This window comes from Moschus berezovskii, chromosome 20 (genome assembly GCF_049115385.1).
Source record: "Moschus berezovskii isolate FMDL1 chromosome 20, NW_MosBer_1.0, whole genome shotgun sequence".
NCBI lineage: Eukaryota > Metazoa > Chordata > Mammalia > Artiodactyla > Moschidae > Moschus > Moschus berezovskii.
In genome coordinates this window covers 46,334,004-46,357,757 of record NC_142479.1, presented here as the reverse complement: position 1 = coordinate 46,357,757, position 23,754 = coordinate 46,334,004, and the positions used below count along the sequence as shown (strand labels likewise).

The 23,754-nt window shown below is 59.1% G+C and overlaps 2 protein-coding genes across 2 annotated transcripts in view; one reads left to right on the top strand and one right to left on the bottom strand.

The window, feature by feature from the left end:
• The window catches only part of SLC5A10 (solute carrier family 5 member 10), a 52,456-nt gene that overhangs the window by 12,086 nt on the left and 16,616 nt on the right, over positions 1 to 23,754 (top strand). The window contains exon 7 of the mRNA XM_055407431.2: positions 1,280 to 1,415. Coding sequence (XP_055263406.1) covers positions 1,280 to 1,415 — 136 coding nt within the window. The remainder of the gene's footprint in view (positions 1 to 1,279; positions 1,416 to 23,754) is intronic.
• Positions 1 to 23,754, bottom strand: part of SACK1G (scaffolding CK1 anchoring protein G) — a 29,175-nt gene that overhangs the window by 3,923 nt on the left and 1,498 nt on the right. The window contains exons 3-5 of the mRNA XM_055407430.2: positions 10,963 to 11,130; positions 3,816 to 3,940; positions 1,916 to 3,161 (exon numbers count right to left, since the gene is read on the bottom strand). Coding sequence (XP_055263405.1) covers positions 1,916 to 3,161; positions 3,816 to 3,940; positions 10,963 to 11,130 — 1,539 coding nt within the window. The remainder of the gene's footprint in view (positions 1 to 1,915; positions 3,162 to 3,815; positions 3,941 to 10,962; positions 11,131 to 23,754) is intronic.

Here is a 23,754-nt window from a genome sequence, read left to right as displayed (position 1 = left end):
GATCCCACATGCTATGGAGTAACTAAGCCTGTGCCTGAGGCCCATGCACCTAGAGCCTGTGCTCTGCAACAGGAGTAGCCCCCGTCTCGCTGCAACTAGAGAAAACCCAAGCATAGCAACGAAGACCCAGAATAGCCAAAGATTAAAAAAAAAAAAAAAGTCTGCAAGCCTCTATTTCCCACATGTGTCCTTCCCGCCCCTTTGCTTTGATGTAAATGTAGGTAATTTTCTTCAGTTGATGAAAAGGTGCTGGAGGATGAGCCAGGGAGGGTGGAGTCGCCAAGTGAACCCAAGGAATGTTCTAGTTGATTCCATTGGCTGCACCCTTAGAGCTTTGAAAATTGCTCTGTCCCCGCCTGATTTAGCAGGAAAACATCTGTTTTAGAGCTCACCCTGACTGGGACCCTGTAATTAATTGCTTCACCAACAGCCATGTCAGAGGCAACTGCCAGGAGCTACTTGTCAAACTCACGTGTTCTGGAAAATAAGTGAAAATCACAAAGAATTTCTACTTCTGAACTGCAGGAAGTGATTTAAACTGCAGAACAGCAACCGAAAAATACTTGCATTTAAAAGCTATAGACTGCACAACTGGGAACATGCTAAAAACCATGGAGTCGTATGCTTTGCGTGGCTGAACTGTGTGTGAATCATATCTCGGTAAAGCTGTTTAAAGTCCCATGTTCTTAAAAAGTCGAATCGTGGTGTCAGAACTGGGAGGATCTCAGATGCCATCAGTTCCAACTACCCCCTCCCATTCTGCAGATCTGGAAATTAAGGCCCAGATAGGCGTCGCCTGTGGCTGCATGAGGAATTGCCCTCATGTTGCAGCTTCTAGCACCTTCCACAACTGACATGCAAGCTTCCCCAAACCCAGGTCCTAAAGCTCCAGACCTCTGCCTGGGACACAAAACACAGCTGGAACCAGTGTCTACTCCTGACACGTGCATGAGCCTGCCGGCCTCTCATGACAGTGCAGGAGATGGTAGGAGGGTTGGGGGGGTTGGTCCCTGACACTGCTCCATGGTCTTCTCCAGCCCTGACAACTGCCGGGGTGACAGGCTGGCAGGACCAACACTTCTCTGCTCGACAGATGGGAAGATTGAGTCCTGGAGAGAACCTGGGCCCCAGATGCTCAGACAACCAGCAGGGATGCTGTCAGGGCTGACAGGGAGGGCGCATCCAGGGCTGACAGGCCAGCTTCTATCTCACACATGCCCTGAACTCCGCGGAGGAGGAATCCGGGGCAGCTGGGACTCAACCCCTCCCTTGCCCCCAGGTCATCGTGCAGCGGTCACTGTCCGCCCGGGACCTGAACCACGCCAAGGGGGGCTCCATCCTGGCCAGCTATCTCAAGATGTTGCCCATGGGCCTGATTGTCATGCCAGGCATGATCAGCCGCGTGCTGTTCCCAGGTAGGACACGCTTCAGGGGTGGGACTGCAGGATGCGGAGGGCGCCAGGAGGAGAGGGCAAGGACAGGCAAGCTGTTTCCTGGCCTAGGGGAGCAGGGAGGGGCGTGGTCCCTGGGCCACAGTCAAAGGGATCCACATGGAGGTAGCTGGATATGAGGTCTGGGCAAAGACCACCTACTGCTGTGTGACCTCGGGGCGTGAAGGAACATCTCTGTGCACCACCATCCCTTCATCACAAACTCGGGAGCAGACCACCCGTGTGGCACACTTGTCACTTCTGGGCGTGCTACATGTGTCTTCTGGCTCCTGGTCCCCGGCTCAGGCTGCCTCTGTGGGATGCTGGGTAGTGACCTGCCGCATGTGAGCCCCGCCTGGTTGCTACCACCCCCAACCGTAAGATTTCCCCGTTAACACAGAAAGCCATCAGCACCAGGGATGCCCAGCAGGTGGCACCTGTGGGTGCTCAGTCCTGGGAGTGGGGCTCCCAGGACCCCAACCCACCTGTGCCTCCTGGTCCACAGGGCGTGTGGCCTGCATTCTCCTCTGGGTGCCTGCCTCTTCTCTCTCCTGACCCTGGGCCCATGAGGAGCCACTCAGGGCTCCGCCAAAGGTCCCACGGGTCATGTGGGGGGCGCTCAGCTGTCGGCGGGGGGGCTGGGCCGGCCCATTGGCCACGTGCTCCGAGTGGCGCCTCCGGAGACAGGCCGAGCGATCTGTCACCTCGAAATACTCATCTGACACGGAAGAGGAGGCTAGTGAGGCCCTCCGGGGGCCAGGGCCATGGTCAGAGCTGCCCGAGAGGCTGTCCTGGTCACTCAGGGTCACGTAGTCATCGTCGTCTTCCTCCTCCTCCCCGTCCAGCCCGTTGGGGACCATCTGCCCCCCACCATCAGGGTCATCTTGGGTCACAGGTAGTTGCCGCTGAAGCGCGGCGTGGCCTGGACCCGCTGTCCTGGACAGCCCGTGATCCGTCCCGTTGTGGGGTGATTCCTCCTCTGGAGTCTCCAGGGCCCAGCCAGCACCACCACCCTCCTGGGCGAGCAGGTCTGCCACCGGGACCGTCCGGGGCTTGGGCACAGGCGGCCGTGGCTGGGTGTCCCCCTGGGGGAGGCTGTTCTCGGCAGGGACGCTGTCCGGCGGGGTACTGGACTGAAGGGCGGGGCCAGGGTCCTGGCTCTGCCTCCACAGCTGAGCCCCCGCCTGGGACGTGTCTCGGATCTTGATACGGTTCATCTGACTGGGCTGGGGGTTCCAGATGTTGGGGTCGATGATGTTGATGTATCCCAGGATGTCGCTACCAGGCTCGGGGTCGGGCTCCACCCAAGTGGGCAGGTAGTCGAACATGTTGGCCCGCTCCAGGTTGAGCAGCCCCGGGTGCACGGGCAGGGGAGGCTCGGGGAGGTCTCCTGGGCGCTCAGCGAGGGCCGCGCCCCGCACCCCCGCAGGCTTCGTGGTGTCCTGCTTCTCGGATGATGACTTGGCGATCTCGTCGGCACTCTTGGCCTTGACCAATGCGTACTTGGGGTTGACGAGCTTCTTGGCCACGGTGCCCGAGGGCACCAGCGGGACCGAGGGGGGCAGCACAATGGGCTCGGGCTCAGGCTCCTTCTCCATGGGGATGTCCTTGAGGCTGACGCTGTGTGACATGAGGTACAGCTCCTGGAACTGCCGGTCAAACATCTCCACCACCTGGCCCGACAGCACGGAGATCACGTTCCGGTCTGTCCTGGCGGCCGACCACGTGAAGCTGCAACACAGGGGCCCGGTCAGGTGTGGGGTCTGGACCCCGGATGAGGGAGTCCTCCCCCACCCCAGTGCACCCAGAGGCCAGTGTCTATCAGCCTGCAGCCACAGAAGGGTTTCAGGAGAAGGGAGCAGAGGCAGAGGAGGGGGCCGGAGCCCCAGGGTCAGGCCTGGTGTGGGACCTCAGGCAGCCCCATGCACCAAGCCCCTCCTGGGGGTGCAGTCTGGACAGGGTGTGTCATCTAGCACAGTGACTTGTGCCACCGTCAGTATCTGCTCGCCCACCCTGTGTGGCTGTGGGCACCCCCCAGCCTCCTGTTCCTGCTTGATGGACCTGGTAGAGCTGGTCCCGGCCAGCCTCATCCTGCTCCTACCCTCGATCAGTTGTTAGAGTGACTGCCCTGTGAGCCCGGCCCACACTCCACCTCCGGGCTGCTGACACCTCGAGGCTGGAACAACAGACTGGCGGAGGAAAGCGTCACTCTGCCTGCTTCTGAGACGGGCAGGCACCGTGCGGGCGGGCCCAGTGCCACTCACACCTCAGCAGTTTGGGGACCAGTGAACCAGAATAACCAGGGTGTCATAGGTAGGATTAAGGGAAGAAACCAGCTGGGAACTGGAGCCGCCTCTTCCCCAGCCCCCGGAAAGTCAGAATCACCTGTAGGAGCCACAGATGGCCCGGTCGCCGTCCACGAACATGAACTTCTGGGCCAGGGCGCCCTTGAACTTGGTGGCTGACCGCGTGAAGAACTCGGTTCCTCCACTGCTCCGCACCCTGAGATTCTGGTTGGGGACAGGAGACGGAATTACATGACCCAGCACTGAGCACCCTACCTGGACCTGGGGAGGGATCCAGGCGAGCATGGACAGGAAGGACAAGACAGAGGGAGGGCCTAGAGAAAGGGGTAGTGCATGTGGGGGTCCTGGCCAAGGTGGGCAGGGGGGTGGGTGCAGCCTGGGGAATGCTACTGCAGGTCTCCAGCAGGAGGGGGAGGTGGACATGTTTCAGGAAGGTCCAGCAGATGGCTGAGGGCTGTGTAGTGGGGCACAGGGCTGCCCTGAGGGACCTGGGTCCTGCACTCGGGCAGTCTGTGGCCTTCCCAGCATGGGTGAACGCCATGCCAACCCCCCCACCCCACCTCCATCTCCCCGTCACCACGGTGTCCCTGTTCCCTGAGCCCTGCAGACAGGGATCCTGGCAACCTGCCCCGCTTCCCGTAGAGCCAGCCCCCTGCCTGGTTCCCAGGACAGTTTAGGAAATGGCCATATCCCCCTTGCTGGGCTGGCACGGTCAGCTTAGGAGCCAGCCAGAGAGGTCCCAAGAGACCACAGAAGGGGAGCCAAGACCCAGAGGGAGTAGAAGGTCTCCCAGGCATCAGAGGCAGACCTGGTCCAGCCCAGCCCCGTCAAGGCTAGAGTCCTCCTGCCTTTCTCTGGGCGTCAGAGCCCTCCCTCTCTGTAAGTCTGTGGATGTGCCGGGATCTGGGGAGGGGCTCCCCTCCCATCCGGAGAGCTTCCTGTTTGGAGGGAGGGTCAGGCATGAAAGCCTAGTGGTGGGGGGACTCCAGGGTGGGCAGCACAGGCCTGGCTGAAACCTGGGGGTTGAGAGGACAACTGAGGGCACCCTGATGTGAAACCTCAGGGCAAGAGGCAGATGGGCTCAGGGGGTGCAAGCATCGCCCAGCTTGCGACTGCCCCAGCTCCCACTCTGGAGGACTGAGCTCAGGAACTCCATTTCTAACACAAGGGGGAATCTGAGCCTGAAATCCTTTGCGTGCCCGGGTGACAGGGTTCTTACTCCCTCCAGGGTGGCCCTGTGCCCACCGGGGGTGCTGGCCTGTCACAACTTCTACAACACCCCCATCTGTCACGCTCGCCAGTGACAGCTTGCTAAGTCATTCACTGATCCCTGCTGAGGTCCCCAGCCCACAAAGGGGTGACGGTGACGAGGACCCCACACTGGAGAGAGGGGAGCAGATAGGTAATGACCCCGGCTGTGGGCAGCCTCCTGGGAAGGCTGGTGTCCGGGCTGACGTGTGACAGATGAGGAAGAGCTGGTCAGAGTGGGCAGAGGGTGCGGTACCCCAGGCTCAGGACAACAAAGGCCTGACTGAGAACCAGGAAGACTTTGGGGGAGAAGGGTAGGCTATGGAGCCTGCAGAGTGGGCCCAGCCAAATGCTGATGAAAGACCCTACAGGGCAGTAGGGAGCCACGGAGGAATGAAAGCAGGGAACAATGTGGGGGAACCATCCAGGAAGAATGCATGCATTCACAGGGTGCAAAGGCTGACAGTGGGGGGAGGGGTTCTGTGCCTGAGGGAGGGGGGCCTGAGTCTGGCTGGACGAAAAAACTCGAGGCTGTCTCCACTCCTGCCCTCGGCCCTGGGTACTCCATGTTTGTCCCTTCTGTGATGGGTCGCAGACCCCTTGCCTGGGGAGCCCCAGGGTAGGACCCGCAGAGGTTGAGGGGCAGTTTCCAGGAATGCCCACCTGGTCGTGTGGCCCAGCCCAGAAGCAGATAAACCTCTGCTCCCAGGCTGCTTTCCCCACTGCCTCTCTGCACACAGCCAGCTCAGCAGGAAGCTGGCCGCGGCCCAGGACAATTAGTGCCAGTGACTTTGTACCAAACACGAAACAGGCTCGGGGACCAGAAGTCTGAACAAAGCTCCTGGAGGCGGTGTGAGGCCTTCCCCTGTCACCTGTGCCTGACCGCAGCCCTGCTCCACAGCTTCTGTGGGTTCCTGGCCCAGAGCTTGGCACACTCAGGTCGCAGCTTCTCCTCAGCCTTCAAGGACGGCCCCCAGTCAGGACTCCCCTCCCACCAGTGTCTGCCCCCACCCTCCCCAAAGCTTGTCCCATGAAGGGCTCAGAAGGTCACCACCTACAGCTCAGAGTGACTCAATCTGTGGGGGAGGCAGGCCTCAGCTTCGCCCAATGCTCTGTGTGACTCTAAGTGACTCTTCTGGCCCTCTCTGGGCTTTAGTTTCCCTGACTGTGTGATGGGGGCCTGGCCAACCACTCCAGGCCTGTCCAGCCTGGGGGCCCAGCAGCAGGCAGGGGCTTGTGGTGGCTCCCCCCTGGCAGCGCCTGGCTGTTGGGGCCTGGGTGGGGGTGGGTCTGGTCCCACCCCGAGGGGCCCGGGCCCAGATGAGGTAACGTCTCAGGAGCCAGGGCTCGGGCGAGCAGAAGTGGAGGATCCACAAAGCCGCATTGTCTCTGAGCCTGGGATGCCCCCAGCAGAGCACACAGCAGGCAGGGGACACAAATGGGTTGCCCTGGCCCTGGGTGATCCCCGGATCCTCGGGAGCCTGTTTCTTGATGCGTGCGGGGGCAGTGATGGGCCAGAAGAGGAAGATGGCTGGGCAGAGCTTCATCTACTCCTGGGGTGCCACCGCCCCTAGGGTGGATGGATGGGGCAGGGTGTGCTGGGCACGAGGGCTCCACGGAGTCTCCAGTGTACACATGGGGCTGGTGGAAGGCGGGGGGACCAGCCCAGACTCCCCCCCGACCAAGCAAGTGGGTCACTCTTGAGCTCTGATCAAACATAGCCCCAGTCCTGGTGCAAAGGGATGCAAGCTGGCCTCCCCTGCCTCAGTGTTCTTATCTGTGAAATGGGCCTGTCCACTCCCTGCTTCAGGGCTGCTGTGAAGATTGAGTGTGTCAGGGGAGGAGCTAGGTGCTCAGCGGCTGCTCCCTAAACCGAAGGTGTCAAGGGGGGCTGTGCCATGCAGCGCGATAGGAGTGGCATCTCCCTTCTCTCTCCCCTCCACTCAGAGAGAGGGAGGGGAAGGGACACAGAGGAGGGAAAACACCTGGAACGGTGTGGACTCGGGCCCAGGGAGGCTGGGATGCTTGGCCATACACAATGGTCAGGTGGCTCAGGGAGCAGACTGATTTGCCCAAGGCCTGTCAGTGGACAGGGTCCAGCCCCAGGGACTGAGGACAGCCCGCATCTACACCCTGGTGGCTCTTTCACCCTCCAGGCCCTGCTGGCACCTTCTGGGTTGGAGGAGGCATGGGGAGGTCCAGAGACCACCCTGAGCAGACCTGACAGGTGACAGCAAGTTCAGGCCAGGTCAGGGACAGACAGCTGTGTCCCATGTGCATCCTTGGGGGCAGGGAACAGAGCAGGGGTGGGGAGCTCCTGGCTCCTCCCTGGGGCCAAGCCGATTGGCTTGGTGACATTCTGGGCCAGGCGGTTCTCTGTTGGGGGCTGTCCTGCGATCGCTGAGCTGCATCCCTGGCCGCCACCTGCAAGATGCAGGTATCTCAGTGCCCTCCGGGTCACGGCCAGCAAAAAGTGCTCTGAGTCCATTGTAGAGCTAGGCCAAGGTCTGAGAAGGCAGGTCAGGAGTAGGGGAGGCCCAAGTACCAGAAGGGGGCGGGGACCAGCCTGTCTAGGAGGAGCTGGAACCTGTACATCCTCACCCAGCACCTTCCCATGGCCACCCTGCCTGGGGTTCCTTTGTTCCTCAGAAATGGGTCTAGCCTTCACCTGGGTGGCTGCTGGTTTTTCCAGTTCAGCTGCACAAAGCCAGCTAGCTTTTCCAAGCAGCCAGGAATCTCACAGCTCTGGTGCCATCCTAAGTGGTGACCTCAAGGCCTAGCTCCCTGGCCTGGGCACCCCTTAGCACCCAGAGTCACCCCAGATGTGCCCAGCCCTGGGCCTGGGGTCAGAGGCTGGGGTCATCTTCTTGAGGTCTGTTCCCATGTGTAGTGTGGGCACTTGTGCCCATGTCCCCTGGGCCTGGGGGAGTCAGAGCCCAGCTGAGCATGCGGGTGGGGGTCTGGGGACAACTGGGAGCCTCAGGCTGGGGAGGGGCTGGTGCCAACCCTCCTGCCTCCCAGGAGTGGGCTGAGTCCAAGTGATACTGCAGCCGTTTTCAGACTGTGTTGTGTCAGCTCAGAGGTTCAGCTGGGGGGCTGCCCTGAGAGAGAGACGTGAGGGGTCACCAGCCAGACCACAGCTCAGAGGGGTGCGGGGAGCCCCGTGGCACTCACACCAGAGCTGGGGTCACGGCTGCCCCAACCGCAGACAGGACGGAAGGGAGTTCAGGACCCAGTTCCCTGCCCCTACAGGCCTACCTAACTCTTCATGAAAGCCCTCCAAATAAATGACAATACTCCCAATTTTCAGACAAAAAGGCTGAGGCCCAGAGACCTCAGTGTCTCTGCCCAAGGTTACAGTGCTAGATGGCAGAGCTGTGGCCCAGGCCTGGCTCCTGGCGTTGCCCCCAGACTGGCGCCCAGCTCTGCCATGGTCGTGAGTATGACCCTAGCAGGGACAACCTGCACCCTGGGTCCCATGACCTGAGGGCAGGTCACTGCAGAGCTGGGCAGGGGCGGTGGGCCTGAGGGCGGGCCCCGGGATTACCGGCAAAGGAAGTGCTCCTGGGACAGGTCTGGGCCCAGCCAGCCTGCAGGCAGGGAGGCAGGCTCTTGACAAGGTGACACTTGGCCAGGGCTGGGCCCACAGGAGCCTCTGGCTACCTGCCCGGGCTGGGAGGGGGCGGACTCAGAGGTGAGAACGAGGCGGCCAGGGTCACACATTCCTTCCAGTGAAAATACCCAGTCGACCCACAGCGTCTAGCTCCTGAGTGTGTCATCCTGTGGACCCGCCACATTCTGCAGAGCAGAGAGGGGTGAGCGGGGCAGGCTGGGCCATGCTCTGGGCTGGAACCTCATTCCCAGCCTCCTGCCCTCGGCCCAGGACCCGGGGTTTGTAACTCCTGCTGTTGCCACAGCAATGTGCTTACCCGTCGCTCAGAGCACCTTCAGAGCCATCATTCATCTGCTTTCACCCTCAAATCACCCGACGAGGCATCCTGGTGGCCACGGAGCCCTGGAGGCTCAGGAAGGTGGGCCCCAGGCCAGGAGGTCGGCAGCCGCATGGCCAATACCAGGGTGACCCCACTGCCAGGTGCAGCCTCAGTCCAGGACACTGGGCACCAAGGGTGTGTAGCCCTGTCTGCACCAATCTCCCATCACTGGCTTTTAAGTTCAGTTTCAACTTGGTGCAACGCCTCTGGGCAAGTCACAGGCTCTCTCTGGCCTCAGTCTCCCTGAGTGTCCTGGGAAGCCTGGTTTGGATGGCCTGCCCCACTTGCCCACTTCCAGGAGCTTCAGAAACTTCCCGGAACCTGCATCTAGGGTTTCCCTGCTGAAAGAGCAGGGGCACTGGAGCCTCTGCACAGACAAGCCTCCTCCCTGTTTCTTCATCTGTACGTGGAGTGGGGGGACTCAGAGGGTAGAAAGCTGTGATGTGTTCAGGGTCCCTGCTGAGCAGGGGGTAGGGGTGCAGCAGGAGGGGGCTGGTTGGCCTCTGAGCACAGGAGTGGGCTTGAAGAGAGCCCTGAGGCTCTGTGATCAGCTGCCCACAGGACAAGGCCCCTGCGGTCACCTTTCAGAAGCCACCTCCTCCACACTCTGGACCTTCCAGCCTGAGCTGTCCGCCCCGGGAGTTGGCTCTCGGTGCTAATTACACAGCAGGCAGCACAGCGGGCCAACCCACCAGCAAGACCACATAAAAATGTCCCATCAGCCAGAGACTCGCACTGCCCGGAGAGCTCACACCCACTTGAAAGGACTCAGCTGGGACAGAGGTCACTGGACAAAGCCGACTAATTATGGGCGCTGGAGCCCAGCCCCTTGTTAAGTGGGCTGGCATTGCAGACCCATTGGAAGCTATGCTCGGCCAGAGGGCTCATGCTGGCCTTGCACCTATGCCTTGCTCACTGGCAGGGGTGACACCTGGCAGTGCCCACATCCCCAATCAGTAATGTGGAATGGCCACCCCTCCTGCCGGCTGCCAAGAGGGGGGCCTAGTAACCATACCAAGGGCCCAGGACAAGGGCTGTGACAGGATCCACTGTCGTTGGTCTATACCCTGGGGAGTGAGCTGCACACAGGCGCCAAGCAATGGCTCCCTCCACTCCCAAAGTGTTCATCACTAAGTGATGTCTGACTATTGTGACCCCGTGGACTATAACCTGCCAGGCTCCTCTGTCCATGAGATTCTCCAGGGAAAAATACTGGAGTGGGTTGCCATTCCCTTCTCCAGGGGATCTTCCTGATCCAGGGATTGAACCCAGGTATCCCATATTGCAGGCAAATTCTTTACTGTCTGAATCAGCAGGAAGGCCCCAAGTAAGGCACCAGATGCCAGGGTGTTTGAGCAGAAGAGCCCGGCCACACGGGCCATCGACCCCTCCATTGGACCACTGAGATCCTGGAGTCCAGAGAGGGGAGGTCACATGCTCCAGGCCACACGCAGCAAAGCAGTGCTGGGAACCCAGGCCTAACCTGAGAATTCCACCTCCATCTCCAATGTCACTCCTTGGAAGGCCCTTTCTATTCCACTGGCTCCTCAAGTCTGTTTCAACTCTGCAGCCTCCAAGGGAGCCCTTCCTGACCTCAATCCAAGGAAACTTCCTCTGTTGGGTCCTAAAGACTATGGGTGGATGTGATGTGGAGACAGACTTGGGCTTAGGACTTCCTGAGTTGAAGTTCTCCAGCTGGGGTGTGAGCTGCCAGAGCCAAGGAGTGAGCACCCTGTCACTGGAGGTGAGCAAGCAGAGACAGACAACCACTGCAGCATGGGCTGCTTTGAGACACTAGTGAAGGAGCACCTCACATGGGCTTTGACACCTGGTGGAAGGTAGTGTCCTGTCCCCAGGGCACTGAAGCAGAGGCCACATGACTATTTGGTGGGCGGCCCTAGACACAGAACTCTACGTGCTCGGCCCCAACCCACATGGCAGGTACTCCAAGAATTTGTCAACGAACTGGAAGACTGGCCAGCTCACCTTGAGGTGTCCCAGGTGCATGCGGGCCCGCTCACACATGTGCAGGAAGTACTTGACGTTGCTCTCATCCACAATGATGTACACGGCCACCTTCCTCTTGAAGCCAGCGTCCAACAGGTCCTTGAAGATGTCCACGTCGGTGAACATGTCCATGACCACAGCAATCACCTGTGAACAGGAAGGGAGACCGTCAGGCCATGCAACCAAGAGGACAGGTGCCTCCATGCCCATCACCCTCTCCCACACCTGCCCACTCTGGCTCTGCTCCCTGTGGCCTTGGCTTTCCAGGACCTGAGGCTGCAGGCATAGGACCGACACTCAGGGTGCAAGATGCCCAGTGGGTGGCACAGGCTGGATTCTCTGGACAGCAGGGGATGGAGGCAGGCCGAGTCCACAGGCCTGCCTTTTCCAGAACACAAGACCGCAGAAAACCAAGCCCAGTGACTGGGAGGTAAGGAATGTGGAGGGAAGAGGAAGGTGCTGAAGAGCCCACAGGAGCTGACTCAAGGCCCTGGAGTGGGAAGGGGGCAAGTGCTGGGGTTCAAGCCCCAGCCGCCCCCCCAAAACTGGGTGGCCCTCCCTGCTCTCGGGGCTCAGAGTTCAGTCCTGTTTCCCCTCCTGGGCTGCTTTCCCAAGGCGGGCAGACCATGCCACGCCTTCCTCCCGCCACCCCAGGAAGCTGAGATGAGCCAGATGTGTCAGCATAAGGGAGGAAGGTGGAGGCTGTGGCCACCCACCGGTCATCGGTCCCTGGACAGGCTCCCTCACCGCCACCTCTCCAGTCTGGTTTGGACGGAGTCCAGAGTACATGTGATCTTCCTGTCCTCTGACCACATCTGTGCCACAGCAGCAGACCTCAGCCTTGGGACTGGCTCTGGGTGGGACCGAGAGGTCAGAGTGCACCCATCCCAGTCCAGCTGAGACACCCCCAGGCCTGGTGTGCAGGGGCCCTGGCAGTGCAGGGCCAGGGAGTGGGGTGGTCAGCAGGTGCTGGGCCTGGCAGGGCTCAGTGGTCAGTAGGCTCTGGCACTCAGTCTCTCTCCTTTGCCCTCCCCACCCCACTGGGCAGCAAGGGGAACACAGCAGACCAGGGCCCAGTGCGGCTGAGCCCTCCCACCCACTAAGGCTGGTGTCACGGCTTCATCCCGGGTCTAAGAGCCCCCTGAAAGAGTCTTCCATCGAAAGGCAGGCAGGGTTGTGTACTGGGCCGCACAGTGAGCTGGGCACAGACAGGCTCAAACCACCCAGGCCAAGGAGAGCCAGGGTTCCCCCACCCCTGCCCGGCGGGTGACCTGGCAGGTGGCCCAGGGCCTGCTGGAGATGTGCCCGCACACTTCTGTGAGCTCACACGGCTCCTGCAGGCCCAGCGGGGCTCCTCCCGGGCCCTGGGCCCCTGCTGACGCTGGTCACACGTCTGCACCAGAGCCGGTACTTCTGGGGGCCCCTCCCTGCCCTGCCCTGCCCTCTCTGAACAGACATGTAGTCTCCTCACATGGGTCCAGCCAAGGCTTCTGGGGGACCACAGCTCGCTGTCTGAGTCCCTCAGGGGTGTTTCAGGCAGGGCCGGGGAGCAGACACAGTCTGTATGGGGCTGGGGGGCCATGGGGTGGTGGCAGCACCAGCTGAGGGACATGCTTTCTGACCCCAAATAGGCTGGGGTCTTGAGAGGAAGTGAGCACCCCGTCCCTGGACATGTGCAAAAGCCAGAGACTGCTTGAGGGGGTGGACAAGAGGACAGATGGGACACGGCATCAGAGCTGGTGGGTTCAGCACACCCTTGGGCTCCACCAGTCAAGGGTGACAGGACCTAGGATCGGGTAGGGGTGGCAGCAGGGTCCCTCTCACCTGGACATCCCCCCCACCCCACGGTGACTCCAGCCCTTCTGCAGGCACAGCCTCACGTGTCAGCCTGGGGAGGGCTCCGCTGACACACTGCTCCCAGAGCAGGCCCAGGTCCAGGCTCCGCCAACCATGCCAGATGAGGATGTGCCCTGGGCCCAGGCTGGGGGACATGACCCAGCAGGACCCACCCCACATGTGCCTTCCCCGCGACACCCGGGCAGGCGGGTGCCCGGGCTAGGCTGCTTGCTGTTGGGCTGGGTCTGCTGGGGCCTGCCCCTCTCTCCCCAGTGGAGCCCCACGGGGTCCCAGACATTGGGTTCAGTGCCAGGAGTCAAAGGACGGCTTGAACAGGTGCCAGAGGAGCTGGAGAGGGGTCTTGGTGCTCGGGAGGGTGGGGTCTGAGGCTTGTCAATGGGGGCCACCACCCTTCTCAGAGGCCTGGAGACCTGAGTGCCCGTCCCTGGGGCCAGAGACTATAGATGAGAACCTGGGGCCCTGTGCCCCGCCCGAAGCGACTTCTGCCTGACAACCACTACCTCGTCCAGTCTTCAGAAATGCTGCAAGGCCTGGGTCATTGCCCCCGTTCTACAGACGAGGACATTGAGGCCCAGAGGCACTCTCTCACTTGCCTAACGACCAGCTCAGGTGGCCTGGCAGGAAGAGAGATGGAACTCTGGACCCCAGCCTGCCATCCAGGATGGGTGAGCTGCAGCCTCTCTGGGTCTCAGTTTCCTCATCTGTGAAATGGGGACTATGGTGGGCATGATGCCCAAGGCTGTGGCTGTTAAGCAACCCCCAAGGTCCTATGCCCAGTCTGGGTGCCCCACATAGCCCGTCTGGGCAGGCTGGAGCCTCTCACTGTGTCCACCGGTTCTGAGAGGCAGCTCTGACCACCGCTGCCCCACCTCTCTCTGCGCCACCAGCTCAGGGCTCCTGCCTCGCAGGGCTGACTCTCAGCCTCGGTGGCACCCCCGCCGCTGCTCGTGAGACCCCCCGTGACCACAGAACCCCTCTTGGGACAGAGGTGCACTGTGGGCAGGGAAGGGTAGGGAAGGGGCAGTGGTGAGGCAACCCGGGGTCTCCATGCCACTGGAAGACCACGGCCCAGCCTCTGAGCATCTCTCTCCAGAGGCCCAGAAGCCACAGGGGCTCTGAGTCCACCGACCCCTCCCTTCACACCCCAGACCTCGCCTCAGCTATGCCCACCGTCCTCCTGACAAGGCGCCTTCCCCTCCTCCTCCACGCTGGTAACACCTTCCTGTCCTTCAAACCCTGACTCAAAGGCTGCCGTGAGCAGGCCCCACATCTGTGTTTCTGGAGAAGCCATAGCAACTCACTGAGTGGCACACTGTCTCTCCAAGGCCTGATCCTGAGACCCAGGACTGTGTGGGCAGTTTCCCTCTGTACTGGTCCTGCCTGCCCCCCACTCCAAGACCACGGAGATGCCTGCAGAGGCTTAAGGAGCCAGCAGGGGTCTCTCCCCGCAAAGTGCTCCCCAGAGGAAGGGGAGACAGTCACACCCACCTGCCCTGGAGCCCAGAGGTCACCAGAGACACGATGCATAGCAGGCAAGTCCCCAGCTTTCACTGGGCACTTTCACCACCTGGAAAAGCAAGAGGTGGGTCTGGATCTCTGGGTCTGTCACTAAGGCTCAGGTGGACACAGGACGGTAGCAGCGTGGGCTCTGGACTGTCCTGCCAGGGAGCTGTGTGACCTCAGGAAGGGCCTTAGTTTCCTCGTGGGGTGACGGCAGCACCCACCTGCATGGCTATTGGCAGGTGAAGTGAACCAATGTGGGCACAGTTCCACTCAGGGTCCAGAAGCTGTGCTCAGCAGACAGAACCAACCCTAGCCCTCCAGACCCTCAGCACCGTCAGGTGGACAGGCTGGAGATCACTGCCCACCATTTCTGCTTCCTTTTCTGCCAACTGGAGGGCAACCCATAAGAACACTTGGGGCTTGCTGCAGACTGTCCTAAGAGTGGGCACAGTGCCTTCAAGACCTGGGATTCTACTTCCAGCCACAAGGGAATATCAGAGCCTGCACTTGCCCACCTGCCTTAGCAATAAACACCAGGCAGAAAAAATCAGTGAAGCTGTGGCCAACAGGCAGCACGGTTAAGTGCAGGGACCCTAGGCAGAAGGGAGACAAATGAGGTCAGCAGCAGGACCGCCCCAGCCATCTCCAAGTCACAGCAGAGTCCAGGGGGCTCCCAGAGTTGAGGAGATGAAGCTTGCTCAGAGCCTGGAAACCAGGATTTTCAAGACAGAGGAGAGGCGAGGGCTCCACAGAGCAAATGCCACAGAGTTGCCTCTTGAGGATTCAACTGGAGACTGAACTACACACGCATGGGAGGAAACCACCGAGACTGGAACAGAACTGCTGGAAAGAAGTGGCTGGAACAAAGGCTTGTGATCACACAGGACCAGGAGTCATTTATGTTCCCCCAACAGAGTACAGGCTCTAAGGACCTCCAAGAGGGTCCCCAGAAGGATACCACCTACGCGATGGGCAAACACGCCCTGGACCCGAGGCCATGAGGTTTCTCTATAAAGGCGAGGTAGGAAATGTCTCAGGCTTTGCAAGCCATGTGTCTCTGACACCCCCTTCAACTCCAAAAATAGACACAGACAACTCATAAACAAATGTATACATCTCCATTCCATTATTTACAAAATCAGGCTGTAGGCCAGATTTGGTTCATTGTTAGCCAACTCCTATAGTAGACTAAATCTGCTTTGGTCCATGTATGGATGTGAGAGTTGGACTGTGAAGAAAGCTGATTGCCGAAGAATCGATGCTTTTGAACTGTGGTGTTGGAGAAGACTCTTGAGAGTCCCTTGCACTGCAAGGAGATCCAACCAGTCCATTCTAGAGGAGATCAATCCTGGATGTTCATTGGAGGGACTGATGCTAAAGCTGAAGCTGCAATACTTTGGCCACCTCATGCGACGAGTTGACTCACTGGAAAAGACTCTGATGCTGGAAAAGGTTGGGGGCGGGAGGAGAAGGGGACGACGGAGAATGAGATGGCTGGATGGCATCACCGACTCTGTGGACATGAGTTTGAGTGAACTCCGGGAGTTGGTGATGGACAGGGAGGCCTGGCGTGCTGTGATTCATGGGGTCGCGGAGAGTCGGACACGACTGAGCGACTGAACTGAACTGAACTGAACTGAATAAAGTCCTTGGACTGCAAGGAGATCCAACCAGTCCATCCTAAAGGAGACCAGTCCTGGGTGTTCATTGGAAGGACTGATGCTGAGGCTGAAACTCCAATACTTTGGCCACCTCATGCAAGAGTTGACTCATTGGAAAAGACCCTGATACTGGGAGGGATTGAGGGCAGGAGGAGAAGGGGAAAACAGAGGATGAGATGGCTGGATGGCATCACCAACTCAATGTACATTGAGTTTGGGTGAACTCCGGGAGTTGGTGATGGACAGGGAGGCCTGGAGTGCTGTGATTCATGGGGTCGCAAAGAGTCAGACTCGACTGAGTGACTGAACTGAACTGAACTGAATAAAGCTTAACAGCAAGCCTCAAAGTGTTACATTGTTTCTAAGAACTGCATCCCAGAACAAAGTTCCAAAATGTTTAAAGGGAAAAAAAAAAAACTCCCACAACATAAAATTTTCAAGTCTAGTATCCAATCAAAAATTACCAGGCATTCAAAGAAATAGGAAAACAATGAGCCTCAAGAGGAAAAAAAAAATTGATCAAAGTGAACCCAGAACGAATACAAATGGCAGACAAAGAAGTGAACAGTTATAACTTCATCCCATATGCTCAAAAAGTTACTTAGAGACACAGAGGATTTTTTTAAAACAAATACCAAATTGAAACTCAAGAGGTGAGTTTCAGCATTTAAGATGAAAAATACAGTGGATGGGACTAATAGAAGATTAGATACTATAGAAGAGAAGATTAGTGAGCCTGAACACCTATCAGTAGAAATTATCCAAAATGACACACACAGGGAAAAAAAAAAAAAAACAAGCCAGAACAACCAAGGCCAGAGTGTCAGTGAACTTGGATCAACTCCAAAGGTCTAGAGTACGTGTAACTGGAGTTTCAGCAGGTGCTGAGGCAGAGGATGGGGGAGGGAGGATAGAAAAACATTTGAAATAAAAGGCCATAATATTTCCACATTTGATGGAAACCACTGGACTTCCCTGGTGGCTCAGACAGTAAAGAATCTACCTGTAATGTAGGGACCTGAGTTCGATCCCTGGGTCAGGAAGATCCCCTGGAGAAAGGAATGGCTACCTACTCTAGCTATTCTTGACTGGAGAATTTCATGGACAGAGGAGCCTCGTGGGCTACAGTCCATGGGGTCGCAAAGAGTCAGACACCACTGATCAACTAACACTTCCACTAGACTTTTCATTTATCCCCAAGTCCAGGAAGTTTGATGAATTCCAAGCAGAGGATGCATGAAGAAAACACACCACAACACATCATAATCACATCACTTAAAATCAGTGACAAGGAGAAAACCTTAAAAGCAGCTGGAAGGGAAAAGACCATCAGGCAGAGAGGAACAAAGCAGACGTCTCAGAATCAACGCAAACCAGAGGACACGGGAGCAACTGAATGGAGAAACCATTAATCTAGAATTCCCTACCCAGTGAAAACAGCTCTCAAAACCAAAGATGAAATAAGGACTTTTTTAGGGACACAAGTGCTGAGTTTACTCTGGTCAACCTGCACTGTGGCTGTCACCAGCCCTACATGGGTGGAGGGGCTGAGGCCCGGCGGGGAGAAGCCCAGGCTGCCCTCGCTCACTGGGTGTGGAGCACCTGCCCCCAGCCCTGCCCCCACCAGCAAGGCTGGGCAGACCCGGCCACTGTGCCTCAGTTTCCCACGATGCGACATGGTGCCTCTTCCCTCCCCACCCTGCTGCTAAAAGGACCTGCAAGGCCTGGGGAGGAGGCCTCCTGGGAGCCCCAGCCTCCCAGGAAGATGGGGAGGAAGTCTGTATACAGGGTGACAATGCCGGCTCAAGCCAGGGCCAGCTTGCTGACACTCGTACCGCTGTGTCTTCCTGGTGGGGGGCGAGGGGGGTGCTGTCACCGTCCTAGGGTTACACAGTTGGCTGGTGACAGAGGCCTCCTGCTCTTGGCTCCTCTCCCAGAAGGGATCCTGCGTCCATTCTAGCTGTGACTCCACCCGCCGCCTCCCAGAGCCCACCCTGGGTCCTAGAACAAAGCCCTGGCAATCAGCACTGCCCAGAGAGTCACTGCCTGGGCCGCCCAGCTCTGCTACACTTTACAGTGTGTGTGGGGGCCTGGGGGGACGGGGGAGAGGCTATGGCACAGCGCTTCCCTCCTCAGTCATGGGGGAGTGGACTGGAAGACCTGCGGTCCCTCCCTTCTGACAGTCATCAGCTTTGGCACCTTCCTTCTGCACCATTAAGACAGAAGCCTCATTAAAGCCAATTAAAGGAGACTCAGGCCACCCAAGCGCCAAATGGCTGCATTTGGCTGCAGTGGGCCGGGGTCAGGAAGCGCATGCAGGTCCCACCCAGCCCAGTGGCATGGGCCCTGCCCCGAGTCTGATAGACATCGGCCACAGCTCAGGAATGCTGCAGAGACCAGAGGCCGCAGAGCATGGGGTCAGGTGACTAGGGCTGTGCCCAGTGGATGAGACAAGAGGACAAGCCCCTCCCTCTTCCTGCCGCCCCCAGGGGCCTCCAACTTCCAGATGCCCACACAAGCCAAGGGTTTTCAAACTGGAAAATCTCAAGTTCATCAATCTGAAACATGTAAGACCTCAGCTTCTCCAGGATCTACGAGCAACAGACACGGTGGGGTCATGGAGCATCCTAACCCCTGGGCTTAGGAGGCCTGGAAAGGACTTGTCCGGGGTCACAGAGCCAGCCCCGCAGGGCAAGGCTCCCAAGCCACTGGAGGCCCATGTCCTCTGCTGTGTTCCATCAACCCCTGCTTGAACTCCTTCAGGATGGGGGCTAGGGGCTCACCACTTCTCAAGCCAGACCATCCTCCGGGAGAGGCCATCAGGACAGGGCTGAGGAAAGAGACCTGGCATTTACTGAATCCGTGCCAGACACCATGCTTTTCCCATGCAAATCTCACAGCCCCTTTGGGGCAGGTGCTGGCATCACATGGCGTTGAGCAAGAAGGGACGGAGGATCAGAGAGGTGGAGCAGTTACCTCGGCAGCATGGCTCAACAGTGGAGCTGGGCTCAAGCACGGGTCCCCCGATACCGAAGACTGTCTTCCCACCGCCCCATGTGGCGTTTAATCTGGGGGATCACTCAGACCTCACAAAGGAGGCTGGTGCAGCCCACCAACCAGGGCCTGCCAAGAGGTGTGGCCCCAGTAGGGGGCAGTCCGGCACTGGGCATCCTCATGGATACGACTGCCTTATTAAGACCAGTGCCCAATCCCCATCTTACAAACAAAGAACCTAAGGCCCAAGGTCATTCAGCAAGGGGGCCTCTGAGAAGCCTGGCCCGGCCCACCTCTGAGTGCCCAGGGGAAGGACCCTTGGCTGCAGGGCGAGCCTGCTGGACCCCCAAGACCAGAAGCTCAGTGCAAGCCTGTCACTCAAAGCCCTGGTGTGCTGGACTTTGCTGGTGGTTCAGTGGCTAAGATTCGGCCCTCCCAGAACAGGGTACCTGAGCTCAATCCCTGGTCAAGGAACTGGATCCCCACATGCCACATGCCCCAGCTAAGAGTTCACATGCCACAACTAGAAAAAACAAAGACCCTGGTGGAGCTTCAGTAGGCCCTGGCCCCTCTGAACCTCGGCTGTCATCACCTATAACCTGGGAGTGATGACAGGCCCTGGCTCCCAGGGTCGTGGAGGGAGGGCAGGGTTGGCTGGTGTGGGGCAACCTGCCCGGGAGCTCTGGAGCCTGGCGTGCACCCAGCCCAGAGGTGCCAGCCCTCCTTCCTGGCAGAGTTGCTCCTCACTCTCCTCAACCTCAATTAAGACACAAATGCTGCTGGGTAGGAACTTTTGGAGAAGATAGGAGCCAGCACCTGGGATTATATTATCAGATGGTACCCCACCTGGGGCTCTGGGCTGGGAAGTGCTCCCCAGACCCACTGTGTGAGGCTGGCTGGTGCTGCCCCTGGAAGCAGCCAACTGGGCCACCTCAGGCCTCTGACGGTGTCATGGCTATAAGGCTATCGCTTTGTTTGGGGACAGCGAGAGTCCCTTCCTGGTCCTCAGGGGCCTTGGCTCCCCATCACTTTGTGCTCACCAGGCCTTAGGGCAGTCAGACTTCTGCTCCTGCAGGAACCCAGAGTCTAGGAGCCTCGTGAAAATACTTTTACTGCCCTGAGTCAAGCTGAGGGCCCGCAGTGAGGCTCCATGGCTCTCATGAGGGGCAGGGCTCAGAAAGAACAGCCGAGACACTGTTCCTCCAGGGAAAGGGGGCTTAGAGCCCCCAGAGCTAGGTCCTAGGAAGGTTCCTCCAGTGTTGGCTGGGTGACAGGTCATTTGCCCTCTGCGAGCCCCTCGTCTGCACAGAGGGGACCACACCTATGCTGTGGAGCTGGGAGGATCCAGGCAGGCAAAGTGCCCGCTCAGCACCTGGGGTACAGCTGGCATTTAATAAATGCCTCATTAAGCTCTTTTATTCTCCTGGAGCCAAGCTGTGAGCCAGGATGGCAGCGTGGGAAGGCAGGGGCCAGACAGAAAAGACATGGGGTCACTCGGGCACCATGGAACCTGGCTCTAGTCCCTTCTTGCTGTGTGGCCCCAAGCAAGAAACTTAGCATCTCTGGGTCTGGCCCCAACCTGGCGGGCACAAGATCTGGTTTCGGGTCTAGGCTTCATCCCTTACTCTCCTTTGTGCCCCTGCCCCAGATTCCTCACCCACACATGATCCAGCCCTGCCCTCGGGGCCCCTGATGAAGAAGTCCCATGGGGGGCATCCCTGATTGAACAACCTGCTAGAGCATCTCCCCTTTTGCTGGCCAAGGCGGGCCCTCCCCAGCCCCAGCCCGACCCAGCCCGGCCTCACCCCTTTTGCAGAGGCTGCAGCCGCCCAGGCGTGATGCTACAGGCCCGGCCTCTGGTATGCAGTTAGAACCCCGTGGCAGGTTTTTCCCCAGATAAATCCCTGGCTCCCAGGGGCTGGGAGAAGGGCAGGCAGATGACCCTTCATCTCTGGGGCCTGCTCAGGGCCACCTGCCAGCGGAGTCAGACCCTGGACCCACTAGTCTTTGTACCAGAGGAGGGTCAGAGGGGGAGAGATCCTTAAAAGGCCCCAGTGCCTTGCCCATTTTCACAGATGGCTTGACCAGGGCTTGTACTGGGTCACAGGTGGTGGAGGAAGAGCCGGGACCTGACCAAGTACTTGTGGCTCCTGTGCTGTGGCCATTAGTTCCACGCTCATCTCCTGGGAAAAGGGAAAGACTCAGTGTTGGCCCTGATGGGAACATGGCCACTCCCGGCGAGACGGGCTGAGTGTGTGCTGTGTCACTTCCCTGCCCCAGGGTCGGCCTGCTGTGCTGACAACAGTCTGGGCTGAGGAGGCGGTGGGCTGGGCTGTCCTGACTCAGCGCCACCAGCCCCAGCCCAGGGGCCCAGGTGGGCAGGGGGCCAGCGTTTTGGACAGGCAGCTGGACCGTGGGGTCTCCATCCCAGGTAGGGAGAGGGGGCATTCTCCCTGCACTGGTGCTGGGGGCAAGAGGAGGATTCGGGGGTGAGGGAAAGAGGTGATTCATGGGGAGAGAGAAGGCGGGTCAGGCTCCTGGCGGCCAGGCGGGCAGCCCAGGCAAAGCGCCCTGTCAGCACCCGTCAGCACCCGCCGGCGTCACGGCCCCGCCCTGCGAGTCAGGAGGCGGCAGAGCAGGGAGACAGGAGGGTCCCAGGCAGCTTGGATGAGTGCCCCCTCCCTGCTCTGCCCATCACTGTGTCCTTCCAAGGCCAGGGCAGGACAGGCAGGGGACCTATCTAGAGTCTGAGGACAACACCAGTCTGGTCCCTTCCCCACCTCTCCACCCAAGAGCTAGCCAGGTGACCTTGACAGGGACTAACCTGCTGGGCCTCAGTGACTACATCTGGAAAATGGAGCAGATAACACTACACGAGACTATAAAGTGCCTGGTACCCAGTAAACAGCAGCTCTGGTTATCAGGGCCGCCCCCTCCACCTTCCACACACTATGTTGGCTGCGGGTCCTGGGGTGGACGTGGCAGAGAAGACACGGGCTGGAAAGCAGGAGCAAGGCTCCCAGCAGGTGTGAAGAAATCCCCTGTCCCCTGTGTCTCAGTGTCCCTGGCCAAAAGAGGAGGCGCTTGGCCTCTGAGGCCCCTCCTGTTGAGCCCAGGGCTCATTGCCATGCCGTATGAGCATGGGCAGTGAGCCCCTACCCTGGGAGGGATGAAAGCAGGGCCAATGCCCTCCTGTTGGGGGCTGCAGGACAGCACCGACTGGGACCACACAGACCAGGGTGCAGGCTTGGGCAGGACTTTCTCCTGGCTCTGTCCCTTTACACAGGTGATGCTGATAAGCTTGGAGGGCTTTGTGGGGAGCAGACAAAGTTACAGGGGGCATGGGGCTGCATGGGATGGCTGGGTTTCAGCCCTGGACACTGAGACAAGAGAGGAGGGAGGAGGCCCTGGTGCTCAGCCTGGCCCCAGGCTCCCCTGTCTGGACCTGGCTGTCTGTCTTTCTGTCTTGGGGAGATAAAACTTTCCAGCTGTTCCCGAGCAGCCTGGGATCTGGGATCCACCTCTTTCCTACTTCTGGTGGGGAGGAGAGGCGTCCCAGCATGGCAGGTCAAGCCCCCTCTACCAGGGTCTCAATTTCTCCATTTTTAAAAATGGGGTGGAGGCTGGGTAATGGGATCCAATGGGCACTTCTAGGGGACTGGGTCCCACAACCTCAAGCCTGGCACCCATGCCAGCAGCACTCCCCTCTGCCAAGCAGGTTATTCAGCCTGAAAACTCTGATGGTCCTTCCACCCCACCTCTTCCTCACTGCGACATCTGACTCTACCCTCACGGCTTTCATCCCCGCCACCTCCGTTTCACAGAGCAGAAACCCAAAGCCCCAAAGCTGCCTGGGATCAGGCCGAGAGCCAGGCTCCCCAACACAGGCTATCTGACCCCACCAGCCTCCTCGGGAAACAGGGGCTCCACCTTTCCAGAAACTTAAGCCATGGCCATCTTGTCAGTGCCTGACCCACTTCTGGTCTCTCTGCCCAAGAGCTCCCCTGGGCCCTGTCAGCCAGGATGATCCCCAAGGCCACTGTCTGGGCTTTGAGCGGGCCCCAGAATAGTGAAGGGGTTCGACTCAGCTAGAAATACCTTGCCCCACTGGACCAAGGCCAGAACAGACACTGCTGACCACTCACTCCTCTCTACTGAGTCCAGAGCCGGCTTGTGAATCCTCAACACTGCTCGAGAGGCAGGCTTTATCAGTCATCTCAGAATGTGCCTTGAAACCATGGAAGGAAGAGAAGGCCCCGCTTATGGTCACGGCTATCCAGCAAGGGCCTGGCTGGCTGCCAGTGGAGAGACCCCTTCTCTGAAGGTATGTCAGTGTGTCAGCTGAATGGGTATCCACAGCGGGACAAGGCACAGCTCAGCAGGGGTCGCTCTGCAGGAGGTCCAGACAACACCTGAAGTCCCTTCAATCCAGGTTGACAACCGTCACTGGGACCTGCTCTGCTTCTACACCCAGGAACACACCATCACCAGTCCCCATCTCCCACCCTGAGAAGGTTCTTCCACTCCAAAGCTCACGAAGAGGTTCAGAGAGGGAGAGTTACTTGCTCTCAGTCACCCAGCACAGGAAGGAAAAAGGCACAGTTGAACTTGGATTTCCAGGCCAGCCTCGACCAGATTCAGGCTACTTCTCAGTCTCCATGCCTACCCCAGGCCCCAGACTGTCTCCACCATTCACAAAAAGCAACACCAGGCACTCAGGGGCACGTGTGCGCGGGAACCTCCTGCTTCTCAGAGC